At 52.8% G+C, this 15,757-nt stretch overlaps 1 protein-coding gene across 1 annotated transcript; it reads left to right on the top strand.

The window, feature by feature from the left end:
- Positions 1–419: 419 nt before the first annotated feature.
- Itm2c (integral membrane protein 2C) lies at positions 420–15,125 on the top strand. Its single transcript, XM_040753146.1, has 6 exons — positions 420–656; positions 9,650–9,790; positions 11,718–11,906; positions 12,900–13,010; positions 13,429–13,579; positions 13,974–15,125. The coding sequence occupies exons 1-6, from the start codon at positions 531–533 to the stop codon at positions 14,063–14,065; spliced, it is 810 nt and encodes a 269-aa protein (XP_040609080.1). The 5' UTR covers positions 420–530; the 3' UTR covers positions 14,066–15,125.
- Positions 15,126–15,757: the final 632 nt, after the last annotated feature.

Here is a 15,757-nt window from a genome sequence, read left to right as displayed (position 1 = left end):
CCCTGTAATTCTCATTATTTTCCAGTCACGTTTCAGCTCCTGCAAGGTGTCACTGGTCTTGTGATAACCCCTTAAGGTTTTGCAGGACGAAGGATAAAGAGGCATGGTGGAGAATGAGGGTGCGTGTCAGTATCTCCAAAGAGGAGGCTATGTCGAGGAGCAGGGAGACGCAGTTTGTTAGAAGCACGTTGCCAGGCAACGACGTGTTGAACGACATGTGAGGTCATGGGCAGGGAGAACGCAGGGGACCAAGCTCCCGCGCGACGACTGAATGAATGACTGCGAGCGAGAGGTGGAAAGAACCCCAACCTTCTTCAGCTACCGCGCTGAGCGGTGCAGCTCGGCGCAGGCGCCAGGTCCTTCCGCGAAGGGCGGGGCGGGGAAAAGAGAGGCGTGTTCGGGGCGGGGTTAGAGGCTAGGACTCCGGAGCTATCTAAACTTCCGGTGCCTGCAGCGCAGTAAGAGACAGCGGCTCTGATCGAGATTGCTCAGGCAGAGGCTACAGGGAGCAGGCGCGGGTCAGCGCAGCCATGGTGAAGATCAGTTTCCAGCCCGCGGTGGCGGGCATCAAGGCCGATAAGGCCGATAAGGCAGCGGCGTCTGGCCCGGCCTCGGCATCTGCCCCGGCCGCGGAGATTCTGCTGACACCGGCGAGGGTGAGAGGCACAGGGTCTCGGTTGGAGGTGGGGTGGGGTGGGGTGTCGAGGGATCTAGGCACTCCCCAGTGGCAGCGAGAACCAGAAGGACCCCAGAGCCACGAGCGGAGTCGGGGAGGGAGGTCTGAAAAGGCTGGGCTATCCCCAGCTAGGAACGGGTCTTGGGTCCTCCCCCAAAACGGCATCGAAAGCAAAGCTGTCCGAAAGTGGGGGCGCACACAGAGTCTCTTCCAAATGTGAGACCCCCTAGGTACCCAGTTCCAGGATAAAGGAAGGTGGCAAGCCCATGAAAGTTTGGGGAATGTTGATGAGGAGGGTATGCGTCTGGTTCTAATCAAGGGGGAGGGGCCGGGAAGCCAGTCCCCGGGTGGGGGATGGGAGGAGGGTTGAACGTAGTTTCCCCATGTTAGGGTGGTGGGGCCTGATTAGTTGGGGAATTGGCTGGGGAAACTCTGCTTAGTAACAAAAGAGGAGGTGACATTGGTTTGGTCCCCAAATGATGGGCTGTGGTGGATGAAGGATGGTGTTTAACTGGCAGACCTTAAAGTGATGGGCCTTCTCCCATTTCACAACTGCGGGTCCGGCTTCCTTATCCGGCCTCCAGCTGCTGGGCTCCCCACTGCCCCGGTGCCCTCGGCATCCCTAGTCACTCAGATGGTTTTGTGCGGAGTGGCCTCGGTGTGCCCCGCCTTCCCCCGGTGGAGGGGACCCAAGTCATTTCCGCCACTGTGCTGTGTGGAGTGTGTCGTTGGTAGGACTCGTGGCAATCACTGACAGGAGGACAGGGAACGAAAAGCTGACCCAACTGAGCTTCATTCTGCTTCAATAAGGGTGTTTTCTTGTCCACTGTCACACGCCCCCAAGCGGTCCTGGGCAACACCAGGCAGAACTAAGAAAGCCCTTCCACTTCCTCCTCCGCAAACCAAGTTTGGAAGCTGTTTCAGTCTCGCCCTAGCAGGCCAGTGGAGAATGATCTAGAAGAGAGGGTCATGCAGAAGTGGGCCAGTCTGAGCAGACTATGACTCCGAAGAATGCCAGGGACGTGGGCAGTACCCAAGCCCTTGTGTTTTAGCCTCTACAGCATCCAACAGTTCATACAGCAGCAAGAATTCAGAGGCCACCCAGGGCGGGGTGGAAGGGTCTCTGGGCACCCCCACATGAGCAGCTTCTTCGCCTGAAGACTGGATGGAGGCTCTAGATACTTGAACTTGCAATGTAAGAGTCGGCCCCTATGCTCTTGAGCCTCCTTTATTACCTCAGGGAGGGGCCTTCCTCCTTTCCTCCTGGGTAAGGGGCCCCAGGAACTGATAAGTGGCAGATAGTCTGTTCTCAGGTACCCAGTCAAGACCTGGAACCCAACTGCCTAAAGCCACAGACCTAAGGAGGAGGGAGGAGTAAGTTGAACAACTAGAAAATGTGATTATAACCCTTGAGAAGGAAGTCCCAGCGGATTCTGCACAGGGCGCATGCTAGGGCAGCCTGCTGATGGTGTTAAATAGGATGGCTGAACCCGGTGTGAGGAAATTACAAGTTTTCTCATTAACCTCAGAAGACTTGGTTATGTAAGTCTGTGTAATAAGATGACAGTATACTGGTTAACACAAAACACACCCTAATAATGAAGAAGCCATACAGAAAATATGAGCCCCAAAGGACCAGGTAGTTGATTTTTATGTAGTGTAAGGGGTCAGAAGCTAAGCAAGGGGAAGAAAGGTGTCCCAGAAACAAAAGAGGTCTTATTCAAGCAAAACCTCCCTGACAACAGCCCTCTAAAGACTACCAGTGTTGTCTCTGTGGGCCAAGTGCCCACCCTTTACTGCCCTCTTCATATGAAATGATCTTTCCTTCATTGTGTGTGTGGGGAGCTTGCCAACATCCCTGAAATAGCTCATCATACAATTTTTTTAACAGCTTTTCAGTACTATTTCACATCTGCAGCCTCTCTCAATAGCCATCTGAATAGACAGCATGTTTGTTTTGCTCTCTCCCCTCAGCACAATGTGAGAGACAACCAGTGTCCAGCTTCCTGCTTTTATTAGACTCCCAAAGCTCAGCAGCCCACCCTGCCCTTGCCCAGCGGGAAATGGAAACATCAACCTTGCCCTGCCCTGTGTGCTGTTAGTAATGGCCTAGAGCCTGCCGAGCAGCCTCCTCTGACACTGTTGGGCTGCTGGGAGCTTAGGGCAGTCGGGAGGAAGGATTAAAATACCTGCACTTTCAGACAGAACTATTTATTGGTTAACTCACACTATGGGACTTGCCCAAGCTCTGGGCTGGTGTGATGGGGCCGTTGATGTTGAGTGTTGGCTTTGTCTATCTCTGCTGTGCCTAGGACCTTGAAAGACAGCTCACTCCTGCAGGCTTCTTCTTGCTCTACAATGCCAGCAGATATCTCTCCCCTTGCCCAGTTACTGACATGGCAGTTAAGAACAGGCGGAGGCTGCTGCACAACCGTAGTTCAAGACAGAGCATGAGCCATTGTCGGGCTCTGAGATGTGCCCATGAGGCTAGAGGGATAGGCTGGCGGACGAAGAGGCCCGAGAGCTGTTTTATCAAGGCAGGGCTTTTGGATTTTGTCCCATACTGATGATAAGACATGGGACAGCGCCGGGCGGTGGTGGAGCACGCCTTTAATCCCAGCACTCGGGAGGCAGAGGCAGGCGGATCTCTGTGAGTTCGAGGCTGGGCTGGACTGACAGCCTCCAAAACAATACAGAGAAACCCTGTCTCGAAAAACCAAAAAAAAAAAAAAAAAAAAAAAAAAAAAGACATGGGACAGCTTAGAAGAAGGACTCTTTTAACTGTCAATGACCCTGGAGTCCCACCTTTCTGCTCTAACTGACTTAAAACCTGTGATCCCCAGAAAGACCACTCAGACAGATGAGGGAGCCATGGCCTTCGGGCTGCTTTCAACCGGTGTCCAGGTCTGTTGTGTGTGGAGGTAGGGGGTGGTGAGGGAAGGCGGCAGCAGGGCAACCGCCCCTCAGGGCCTGCCCCAACAAGATTTGTCCCCAGACCTGAGACTAGAAGGAAGTTCCTAGGCTGGCTGGGGAAGGGGTGGGGTTGGGGAACCCGCTGGGCCTACAGCTGCCCAGCATCTCTACTTGTCAGCTGGACTTCAATAATGAGGAACCTGCAGCGGTGGTACAGACCCGGGTGGGAAGCTAGTCAATGGAACATGCGTTCGAGACCCACTGCTCCAACAACAGCATGCAACCAGGTGGTCATCCCCGCCCCCTGTGGAGGCCCATTCTCATCCCTCTCCCTCCAACTGACGGGGCACACATGTGTGCACATGGACAGGCCCCGGGGCTGGGAGCTGCAAAGAAGAAAACACATCCAATTCAGCCATCTTCTCAGCTCTGTAGTTTTCTCACTGGCATTTGTCTTTGATTAATGGCCCTTGTAACCCCCTTTCCACAGCCCACATACCTTGTGGGTCAGATTTCACTGTGTGTGCGCGTGTGCGTGTGCGTGTGCGTGTGCGTGTGCGTGTGTGTGTGTGTGTGTGTGTGTATGTTCGTGTTCATGTGTCCGTGTCCCTGGGTCCCTGTCCTTAGGCTCTTGGCAGGAGGAGGACTAAGGAGATGGAGACCTGGTCTCCCTGGCTGGGAGAGCTGGGCCTTAATGACCTTCAGGGAGGCAGCCCAGCCCGGTGTCCTTCCCCATGTTAGCGCAGTGGGAACTTCCAGAAGAGTTGCCCTGCTGGGTTTTTCTGAACCCCCTTTTCCCCCTGCTGGTTCCCTCTCCTTTCTGTTTTCCCCTGGCTCTGCTGTTCACGGCTGTCAGCAGACTGCTTGTGAGGGGGAGTTTCTGTTCCTAAGGAAAAAAAATGTTTATGATTAAAAGCTCGACACAGCTGGGCTTTCCCCTCTGTCCCGGGAGTCTGCAGTTCTTTCTTTGTGAGGGAGGGCTCTTCCAGCCTTGTCTCTTTCTGCTTCAGATCCTTTCTGAGCCTTTGTTTTCCGGAGAAGCCTGGGCTGTCGGGATGGAGGGAAAGAGAGAATTCTAGTTCTGGCCAAGCACAGTGATCCTCATAGCTGCAACCGCCCCCGGAAGCCTCAGGCTGGAGTGGACAGGGGTGGAAGATCACTAATGGGAAACCTCTGAGCCTTGGCTATGTGTGACAGATGCTCAGGTGATATCCTTGCTTCTTGAACATGCATGCACTATTGCTCGGGGACAATAGGCATTTGCCTGCCTCCCACCCCCCCCACAAGGCCGTAGTCTGTCTGTAGGTCTGTCTCACACACACCCTATGGCATCCCCTTGCCTCTGTGAACTGCAGCCTAGGAAAGAAAACATGCCAGGGGGAGAATTGGGATGGGGACCACTTCAAAGTCCTCAGACTTTCATCTGTGCTTGCAAAGTCTGTGTCTCTGCCCTTCCCTGCCTCCCGCCAAGTAGCCCACAATTGTAGCATAGTCCACTTAGATTTTGGCACTTGTTACTGAGGGACAGTAGAGAGAGAGCTAACATTCTTTGAACTCTATCTTGGTCTAATTGTGTTTCAGTTGGTGGTTCCCTATCCATTCTGCCCCTGGCCTTGCCAATTATCTCACAAGTACTGTTGAGAGGCCCAAGAAAGTCTGAAGGCTGAGGCCCAGGCCCCTCTCAGGTCCCTAGACGTCTGGCTTACATCCCTTACATGAGTGTGCAGAGAGACATTTTGCTCAGAGGGCTTGTTGCCTTGGAAACGGCATTCGTCATCTTCCCACTTTCCAAAGAGAAGCCCCCAATGCCTGGCTGTTGGTAACTATTCCATGGGGGAAGGGGGAGCAGGACAAGAGGGTAAAGCAGCTAGAGTGGAAGTTATCCCCTCAGGAAGGCTGACTGGCCCCCAATCACCTTCACTGCTACCCATGGTCCTCAGACCCCAAAGGTCTCAGCTTGTGTGAAATCACAGACAGCAGTGACTTTCTAGTGGAGACAGCAAGGCTTCCAGGGTTGAAATTTATTTAAATCTTGGCTTTGACTGTGTCCAGCAGGCAAAAGCAGTGCTGGGGCTTTTTTTTTTTTTTTTTTTTTTTTTGGTTTTTCGAGACAGGGTTTTCCTGTGTCTTTGGAGGCTGTCCTGGAACTAGCTCTTGTAGACCAGGCTGGCCTCGAACTCACAGAGATCCGCCTGCCTCTGCCTCCTGAGTGCTGGGATTAAAGGCGTGCACCACCACAGTGCTGGGGCTTTTTGTCCTCATTCATGGACACCTTAGATTTCCTTGTCAACCCTCACTTCCAGCCATACTTCTCTGTCCTGTGTCTCTGAGGGTTTGGCTCAACAGACCCAAGTGTTGGATGGGCAGCAAGATGATGGAACCTCCAGCTTTGTGTCGGAAGAAGTGGACAAGAGCCACTGTTAGCATAGGAAAGATTTATGCTTTCCTTTTTCCCCTCTGAAGTGTTTGGTAATTTTAGACCATGAACTGAACTGACAGAAAACAGATTCACAGAAAAAAACAAACCAAATTTCGTATATGCATCAATACAAGAGCCATATGTAAAATCAAAGGCTTAAAGAAAAGACCAGGTAGCTGAAACTCATGTAGCATAATGAGCTACAGGAAGAAACAGAGACTTGAGGCAGTTGTTAATGTGGCCATCCAAGTCATGGGGCAAGGTGAGCATTGCAGAGAAGGTTTCCCGGGTAATGGTTACCTGTGGGGACGCCACGCAGGGCAAGCTGTGTGTCTGAGGTCAGTCCCTGCTGCTCTGTTACCCGAAGGTTTAGGCATGGGATCTGAGGGACAAGGACCTCTGGGCACTCCCCTGGTGCAGATAGGTGGAGGACAATTCCTTTCACAGAAGGAGCAGCTTTCAGAGCCAGCTGCATCTGCCCACATCTGCAGAGGGCTGCACTTTGTCTAATAACCAACTGGGAATCCATCAAAGAAATATCTTTAGAGTGGAATGTTTTGATCTCCTTCGTTGTTCTGACTACTAAATGTGGAATTACCGCCCCAGCTGGGTAAGGTGAGGGATCCCCAGTCTTTCCAGTCAAGGGTCCTGGTCAGAGAATGACCACTCTTCCTTCACCTGGGGACATTGCAACCTCAACTTCTGCCTGCTGTATCCTCAGTGACCTTTCCCTGCCTCCCTTCAAGAAGCCTCTGTGCCCCCCCCCCCCCCAGTCCGTGCAGGACTAGCCAAGCTTCCCAGGCTAGCAGAAGTTGGCCCCGTGTCCGGGGCTGGACAGCCTCAGTGCATCTGTGATTTTTATGGGCATAGCAGGCCCTCACTTGAGGTTTGCTTGTGCCCCCTCCCCCAATCCTATTTTATTTCCTCGATAGTCTTTCCAAGCTAGCTTTTCTGGTTTTCCAGAAACACGAGAGCAAAAGAATAGCCACTGTGCAGCCTCAACAGCTGGCCGCAGTGGCGACCCTAAAAGGGGAAGGCCCGGCCACAGGTCTATTTTTATCCCATACTTTGTCCTCTATGGAGAGCTTTCAGGTTCATTGTCTCTTTTAATCCCTGGAGGCTGGTCACCTCAGATAACCTCAGGATGGATGTCCTATCGGTGATCCCTGGCCCATCCCTACTCCCACCCTGTGGCTCCACCAGCCCTCTAGATACAGTGTGATCTTGGAGTGTATTGTGCCAAAAGGCAATCCGTCCTGCCTTTAAGCTAGCCACCATTTTTGTTTGTATGTTTTTCAAGACAGGGTTTCTCTGTGTAACAGCTCTGACTGTCCTGGAACTCACTTGTAAACCAGGCTGGCCTCAGATCAGAGAGATCCGCCTGCCTCAACCTCTCAAGTTCTGGGATTTAAGGCACGTGCCACCATGCTAGGCCACTAGACGACTTTCTTATGACCACAGGAGCAGGCTAGTGTAGCACCTTTGGCTATCTTGTTTATAAGAGCCCTGGGTGGCTTGTTCATGGGAGATGCTGAGGGAGCTTGGATGTTGATGTCACCCCATAGGACCTATTGCAGAGTGTGATTGCAAAGCCATTGCGGCCTCTTGCCCCTCTGGTCAGCAGCTGTCCCAAACCAGTTTTCTTAAGGATGCAGGGTGGCCAAGGTTTGATCTTGTGGGAGGGTCCCATTGTCGATGTGGGACCCCAAGACATTTTCTGCCCTTTTCCTGGGTTGGAGAGTGCCAAACAGTGCGGACTCAGACCCTCTGGTGGGCACACGTTCACCATCCCAGGACCCTTTTGCTGTGTTGAGATAAAGGCTTGTCCTAAGTAACTAGACAGAGCCATGTCCTCACCCACCCAACCCAACTTCTAGAAAAGAAGATAGCGAAATAACACAATCCCACAATGTCTGGAGGGGTCAGTGGAGGAGGGGCCAATCAGAACTGTTTATTTAAGGCCAATGGAGAAACTCCATTCCCCAGTCAGCTTCATCTTCCAAGACTGGCAAGGGAGTTCTGTGGATATTGATCTTTGACATCTCTTGACCATGTCTGAACAATGTAAAAAAAAAAAAAACCCGGTAAGTGGTGGGCACTAGAAGCAGAAACACTGGTGATGCCTGTTGCATCACCAAGAATAGATGAGGGCCAGCCTGGGCTATTGTGTGGGAGGAAGGTCATGCAGAGAGATAGTCAAGAGATAGCCCACAAGCCAGTCCCAAGCAAAGCAGGTCCTGTTGAGTGTGTACTCACAGACCATCCACCGGCACAGATATGTGTGGCCAGAGGTGGGTCTGAGAGCCCTGAAAGCTGAGCCCAAGCCTGGATCCTGAAGGAGCTTCTTTCGTGGGACTTTTGGCCTCCCAGACATTGTGTTCCTTTCCTAGTGAGAGCTTCCAGGTACTTCAGGTTCCATTTTGTAGACTCCACGTATGACAGCCTGCCTGACAAAGAGGGACAGTTTAGTACAGGGGACTTCGGGCCCAGGGCTACTTGGTTAGAGATAAGCACCTGTGCCCACATCCTCTGGACCTCCCTCAGTCAGTGACTATCTTGGTAGATTTCAGAAGCTTCCACACCCATCTGTGATTGGCTAATTTCACTTGTCAGCCTGATTAGATTACGACACACTTAGGGCATTAATAAAGCATGCCTTTGCGTGTGTTCGTGGAGGTTCTCCCAGAGACGTTTAGTGGAGCGGGAAGACCCACCCACCGTGAATGTGGGTAGCATTATCCCACGGGCTGAAGTCTCAGGCTGAATAAAAGGGGAACGTGGAGGAAGCTAGCTGAGTGCCAACATCATCTGTCTGCCACTTGATTTCCCAGATGCGAGCATGTATTGTGCAAGTTCACACCATGATGGACCGTGAACTGAAACAAACCTTCCTCTGGTTGTTTCTTATCAGGGTTCACAGCAATGAGAAGACTACCTAATCCATGCCCCCATCAACCACTGTCCTCATCCAAGTCCATCCTGTGCCTCTAACTTATGGGCCGCGTCTCGTCACTCTCTAGCTCTGCCTTCTTAGCTCCCCATTACCCAGGACAGCGGCACCTAGCCTACCAGATACATCCTTATTCCCATTAACTTGGTGTAATCCAATCACTCAGGCCGTCTGATTTGCCTTAGTCTATGTTTGAATGACTAATACAATGGTTCTCAACCTTCCAATAATGCCGAAACCTTTTAATAACAGTTCCTCGTGTTGGGGTGACCCCCAACCATAAAATTATTTTCATTGCCCCTTCATAACTATAATTTTGCTGTTAGGAATCATAATGTAGATATTTTGGGGAGAAAGAGGCTTGCCAGAGGGGTTGTGACCCCCAGGTTGAGAACCACTGGACTAGAGGGTGGTTAAGGCTGTCTAGTAACAGGATCGAGATTCAGGCAATTCAAAGTGTGTGTGTTTAATCCAGGCTTCCAGGCAAGTCTCGATTTCTTTCTTTCTGGGAGGGGATCCGCAGACCTTGTCAAGGCTCCTTGCCTTTCAGACAGTCTGTGTTGTCCTTCTGTCCCCACCCCGCCCCAGGGCTCCTAGCCCAGCTAGAGGGGTGATCTCACTTAGGAGATGAGGGATTCAGAAGAGTGGGACTCTCTGGGCACCTCACTGACCTTAGCGCTTCTGTTCACAGGATGAACGCCCCCCTCGCCACCGCTCCAGGAAAGGGGGCTCTGTGGGCGGCGTGTGCTACCTGTCTATGGGCATGGTTGTGCTGCTTATGGGCCTCGTCTTTGCCTCGGTCTACATCTACAGATACTTCTTCCTTGCTCAGGTGAGGAGCAGGCTGGGGGAAGCCGGTTGAGGGTGTGGCAACAGCGGAGAGCCAGGGCATGGGGACCACATGAAGAGAGACAGTAGGAAGCCCCTGGCCCAGGCATGCCTAGAGGACAGTCATCATCCCTTCCCAGGATCCCCTTGCCTGGGCTCACCTCCTATTCTGGAGAGTCAAGCAAGGATCCAGGTGGGCACATTCAGACACCCTCACTCCTGTCCCCACCAGTGGCCAGTGTCACTCTGAAGTGTTGTTTCTAGGAGAGAAGCTGGGAGATCTAGGGGCCATACTCCATGGATGGCCGAACTGTTCCTTGTATGGGCTTTTGGGTTTGAACCTCTGGCAGCTTATGCATGCTTTACTTGCTTCAAGAAATGTTAGGTCGCCGGGCGGTGGTGGCGCACGCCTTTAATCCCAGCACTCGGGAGGCAGAGGCAGGCGGATCTCTGTGAGTTCGAGGCTGGGCTGGATCGATAGCCTCCAAAACAATACAGAGAAACCCTGTCTGGTAAAAACCAAAAAAAAAAAAAAAAAAAAAAAAAAAAAAAAGAAATGTTAGGTCTACAGAGAAGCACTCTTGTCTTCCCCGGTACATACCCACTGGAGAGCTAAGCCCAAAGCTGGATTACCCAGACCGGGGGAAGGATCATCATACCTGAGTACTGAAATCAGATAAATTATAAGTAGCTTGAGAGATAAAGCATGGATATATCAATGGTTATGCTCAGGGCGACTTACAGGCTAGGGTTTCCAGTCACTGTGAACCCAGCTGACCCCCATATCCCTTAAGCGTTTAAGGTTGTTGTCACCTAGTTTTTATACACTAGACATTACCCGAGAGTTTGTGCTCTGTGGGACTGTCCCCTGGAGACCCTAACTCCCACATTTCTCTCACCTCTGGAACTTTCCCTGACAGCAAGCTGACTGACTGACTACACCTTCTCGGCTAGCCTTTGCCAGGCATCTCTTCCCTCTGGTGCAGGACTCTCTCTCCCGGCCTTTCCCTGCGGTGCTCCTGCCCTGTCTCCTCTCTTCCCAGACCCCACTTGTGTTTTTGTGGTGTTGCTCGCCCACTCCCCTTCCCAGGCAGTGTGGATGGTGGCCTGACAGCCATACCGGATCTGCCCCGGCGTCTGATCTCCCTTGGGCTTCCCCAAGCCCTCAGGGCTCCCACGTGGCCAGGGTGTTTCATCATCCCAGCAGTTTCTCCTCAGACTCAGAACGGGGAGGAATTCTGACCGTTACATGTCACGGAGTTCTGGAGAAGACAGTGGTGGCCCACCACTCGGTTGTCACTGGTGGCACCACCCTACTTCCCTTGGATGATGGGCGATGAAGCCATCTGCCTGACGGGGTCGGGCCGGGAGTGGGGTGAGATTTACCCACGGGAAGAGTGCAGGGATGGTGGACATTGGCTTAGAGCTTGTCGCTTCCCACCTTATCTTGTAGCCAGGGGTCTGCAGGTGGGCAAGCCTGGTGGTGTCCCACAGGCCCAGCCTGTTCATCCCTTGGCTTGTCCCTCCTGCCTACTCAAGCTCTCTATGGGATTTGCTGTTCTGTTCATCCATGGGGCTGGTGGGTTCCTCTTTTTATTTGCTTGGCCATTTCACAGACTCTAAGACTCTGAAACCAGGTAGACCTTTGGGACCATATGCTTTACAGACACGGAAACTGAGGCTCAGAGTTGTCTTCCACCTAGGAACCTGTTTATCCGGCCCTGCATTTGTGACGCTGAAGTGACTTCTCCAAGACCCAGCTTATCTCCTCACTAGCAGATGTGGGCTCTGACCTACCTCCCCATTCTTCTTTTTCCCTGTCTCTGAGAAAGACTTGGGTCCTGCCCTTCCTGCTTCCCAGGTCTGAAGTAGGCACTGTGGCCATGTTACCACCCTGTGTGACCGTCTGTCTCTCCCCTTACCGTGTGCAGCTGGCCCGAGATAACCTCTTCCACTGTGGCGTGCTCTACGAAGACTCCCTGTCCTCCCAGATCCGGACTCGGATGGAGCTGGAGGAAGATGTGAAGATCTACCTTGAGGAGAACTATGAACGTATCAATGTCCCCGTGCCCCAGTTTGGTGGTGGGGACCCTGCAGATATCATCCATGACTTCCAGCGGGTGAGGCTGATTTATGGGTGGCTAGTAGGTGGCTGGGATCTGGGGTAGGGCAGTAGAGAGTGTTCTGTGCACCCAGAGCAAGGAGTAAGAGCACCAGAGAATCCTTGGGTTGTGTATAAACTGTACAGCAGGTGTCTTTGGTCACCTCAACTGGCCTTTCGATACTGCCTTTTTTATGCAGGTAGTACTGTTGGTTATTGCCAATGGTAGATTGGGATGGGCATAAACTGCTTTGTCCTGGGCTGTCTGACAGTTACAGGGCTTGCCTGTCCCTGTGAGGCCAAGGTCCCTGGGTCTGCTTGCACATCCACCATCAGAGTGGACAGCTGAGTGGGTGTCTGTTTGTGTAAAGAAAATCACCCAGATCAAAGTCTGGCTCTGTGCCAGCACTCTGGAAGGTTCCCTCTTGCTTTTTTTCCAGTTAGTTCCTTCCTCCTTGAGGTCACCACTCTCGCCTCTGGCTGCTTTTGAGGTCAGGGAGACATAGGCCCAGCCTTCTTCCCTAGGCCTTCCAAGTATCTGTGTTCTGCAGCAGTGGCCTCTGGAGCCTGGGGTGTAGCATTCCTCCCTGAGGCAAGGGATCTTGCTGGGGATCAGAGGTGGCCAGACATTACCCTGTGTCCCATAAGGGTCCTTTCTTCCCCAGGACGGCTACACCTCATCATTTTAACATGTTATCATCATGTGCCGCTACCCGCACCTAGCTCTGAAAACCCCAGAAAGATCATTTGTAGCAGTGGTGGCATTGAACAAACCAGTGTGCTCTCATCTGTTAAGTGGCCTGTCCGCCAGCCTGGAGAAGAGCAGGAGGAAAGGGGTGTTCCTAGGTTAATGTCCAGGAACTGGGGCGGGGGGGGGGGCACCACTTTTGAGATCCTAGGCCCCATTGATTCACAGTAGGATTCAGGCCTCTGTTAGCTGAACACCTTCAGCGGGCTGGCCTGGTCCAGGCCTGTGCCTTACAGAGACTGACAGAGACCTCCTCCCTCTCAGGGTCTCACTGCCTACCACGACATCTCCCTGGACAAGTGCTACGTCATCGAACTCAACACCACCATTGTGCTACCCCCTCGGAACTTCTGGGAGCTCCTCATGAATGTGAAGGTGGGCAGCATCTTGTTCATACCTGTCCCCTCCCTGAGGAGGCCAAGCCCAAAGGGGGAGTCCCGGACATTGCCCCCGCACTCCCAAAGAGCCACCCCCCCACCATTCTCTAGCCACATCCTCAGAGTCATTTCTCCTTTTCCTCTCCCCAACTCACGGAATGCCAAGTGCAGCTTCCTCGGCATTCAGACTCACGCTTTAGTAGTAAGGGGAGTGGAGGCAGGCCCTGTCTCCGGGAACAGAACTCTCCACAGTTTAGGACAGGTACCAGCCTGGGGTAACAAAGGGCTTCTGGGAGTGAGAAAGTAGTGCTTTGGGACAGTCACTTTAGATGTAGAGCAGAGGAGCCCAGGAGAAAGTGGGAGGGACCTGGATACTGACCCTGTGCTCTGACACCGCCCCTACCGCTTCTTTGCAGAGAGGGACCTACCTGCCACAGACATACATCATCCAGGAGGAGATGGTGGTGACAGAGCTTGTCAGTGACAAGGAGGCTCTGGGTTCCTTCATCTACCACCTGTGCAACGGGAAGGACACCTACCGGCTGCGGCGCCGGGCTACCCGGAGGCGTGAGTGACAGATGTGTCCCAGGCTCCAAACCCCAACCATCCTCTGGCAGGATCTGGCCCAGCCGTCCCAGCAGCAGCTATAACCTCACTGCAGCGAATGTCAGTCGAGCACTTAGAACATGCTGGGCAGTGCCTTACTTCCCCTCACCATTGTCACCATCTAACCATGCACTTTAAAGGAAACTGAGGCACAGAGGCTAACGTAGCAGAGTCACGACAGGCAGATTGAACTGAGTTAGGTGCACCCTCTACCTCACAGTGATATTTGGCGACACCACTTTCTGGGCTTCCCACTGCCTGCCTTGCCAGGTCCCGGGTTCCTCTCAGGCTCAGAGGCTGCCACCATGCCGGGCCTGGACACGGGCCTAACTGGGACTTTTCTTTTTCTCCCCAGGGATCAACAAGCGTGGGACCAAGAACTGCAACGCCATCCGCCACTTTGAGAACACCTTCGTGGTGGAGACGGTCATCTGTGGGGTGGTGTGAGGCCTCTCCTCCAGGCCCACCCCTGCCCTCCTCTTTCTCCCTCTGGCCACTCTCTGGCCCTCCTCCCCCCTTCGCTTAGCTTGTTCCTCGGGCACTTTTCCATAGATGTGACATGTCCCACCATCCTTTCCAGCCCCACCCTCCTCCCTGTACCAGGGCTGTGATCTCTCAAGGGGACCTCTGAATCTGCTGGTCTTTCGAGTGTGAGGAGAGCGGGGACAGTTGCCCAGGCTGGTTTCTGTAGCCCATTGTTTGAAGTCAGCTCCCCAGTGGCTGGGCCAAGGGGAAGGACTAAGGGGTGGGGCTGGACACGTGGAAGTCTGGGCAAGGGCAAGAGCATGGTTACAAGGCTTGACACGGGATTCAGAAATAGCCCCCCACTTTTGGGGAAATCCCATAAAACTTTTTTTTTCTTGCACAGTACACTTTTTCCATCCTCCTGGTCCTTAGGCCTAAGTGTGGACTGTGGATGGGGATATGTGTCCTGGGTTGGACCCATCAGAGCACAAGAGAAGGTGGCTTCCCTGGGGTCTCCCCAGGACTCCTGTCAGTGCCTTCAGCCCACCAGCAGGAGCCTGGAGTTTGAGGGTGGGATGAGTCTGCCAAGCACAGTTCTCTGAGTGGAACCAAAGAAATGGGGAGTTGGGCCACGCTGGCCTGGCGCCTAGGAACACAGGAACAAGTGGGTACAGAAGTGATTGGCTGTGAGCTGCAGGCCCGCCCTGGGCGGTGGACGGAGCCCATGCCTTCCTCCATGCCAGGGCTACTATAACGATGGAAGCGGGAGGGAGAACCACCTGGTACCTTCGTCCCTGCTTCCTCCTCCGTTCTGGATCTATCCCCACCGACCAGGGGCGCGTGATGTTTCTCCTTCTTCTTTTGCATGTTTTTACTGATGTCCGTGCTGGCTGTCCTCAGCCCCGAGCCTGGGAGAGGCTCTGGTGCCTCAGGTCAGACTTGGGTTCTCCATGGCGGTGAAGCTCTCAAATGCTTTGTATATTTTCTCTATTAGATCTCTTTTCAGAAGTGTCTGTAGAAAATTAAAAAGAAAAAAATCTTATACTTCTGACTTTGCTCCTCGTTTCATGGCTAAATAGGGGTATCTTATGGGTTGGGGATGCTCTGAGGACAAAGCAGCAGGGGTAGTGGACAGGAAGAAGCCAGCAGACCTTGGCATTTCCTGGGCGAGCAAGAGAGTGTGGAGTGTCCCCTCCATTATCTTAGATCCTCTGGACTATGGTCTGAGCCAAGTAATGCTGACATTTGTAGCTGAAGTACCCAGAGAGCTTCAGGAAACAGCTCAAGGTCAAGCTGCTTTTAAGTGCACCCTGCTGCATGGTTTGTGACAGATGATGTCATTATTGCATGTCCTTAGGCTCAAGGACAGTGTCATATTTGCCACAATGTCTAGGAAATTAGTAATTGTTCCTAGTGGATCAGAAATAGTCACAGGGTCATGTTCTCCAGGGAAAGAGGCAGAGAGAGCTGGCTGGGGCCTTAGTTAAATGGACACAGGCAGTAGAATTGAATGGTGCCCTGGGATTGAGGGTGGGCGGGCTGTTCACAGGGTCAACACCTTTCAAGGGACACAAGAGACTCAAATTCATGTAGACACACCTTATCTAGACACAGGGACTCTTGCACGATTTCTTTTGCTTACATTCTAAATGCAATCTACCAAAGTGCCTGCCA

This window comes from Mesocricetus auratus, unplaced genomic scaffold, assembly GCF_017639785.1.
Source record: "Mesocricetus auratus isolate SY011 unplaced genomic scaffold, BCM_Maur_2.0 Super-Scaffold_100010, whole genome shotgun sequence".
Taxonomy (NCBI): domain Eukaryota; kingdom Metazoa; phylum Chordata; class Mammalia; order Rodentia; family Cricetidae; genus Mesocricetus; species Mesocricetus auratus.
This window is presented reverse-complemented; position numbering and strand designations above follow the sequence as displayed.

What these genes read in the sequence shown, in the direction of transcription:
- Itm2c (XM_040753146.1), top strand. Translation starts at nt 531, where the DNA reads ATGGTGAAGATCAGTTTCCAGCCCGCGGTGGCGGGCATCAAGGCCGAT. An exon ending in GATACTTCTTCCTTGCTCAG is followed by an intron (nt 9,791 to 11,717) that starts GTGAGGAGCAGG and finishes TACCGTGTGCAG; the next exon opens with CTGGCCCGAGATAACCTCTT. An exon ending in AGCTCCTCATGAATGTGAAG is followed by an intron (nt 13,011 to 13,428) that starts GTGGGCAGCATC and finishes GCTTCTTTGCAG; the next exon opens with AGAGGGACCTACCTGCCACA.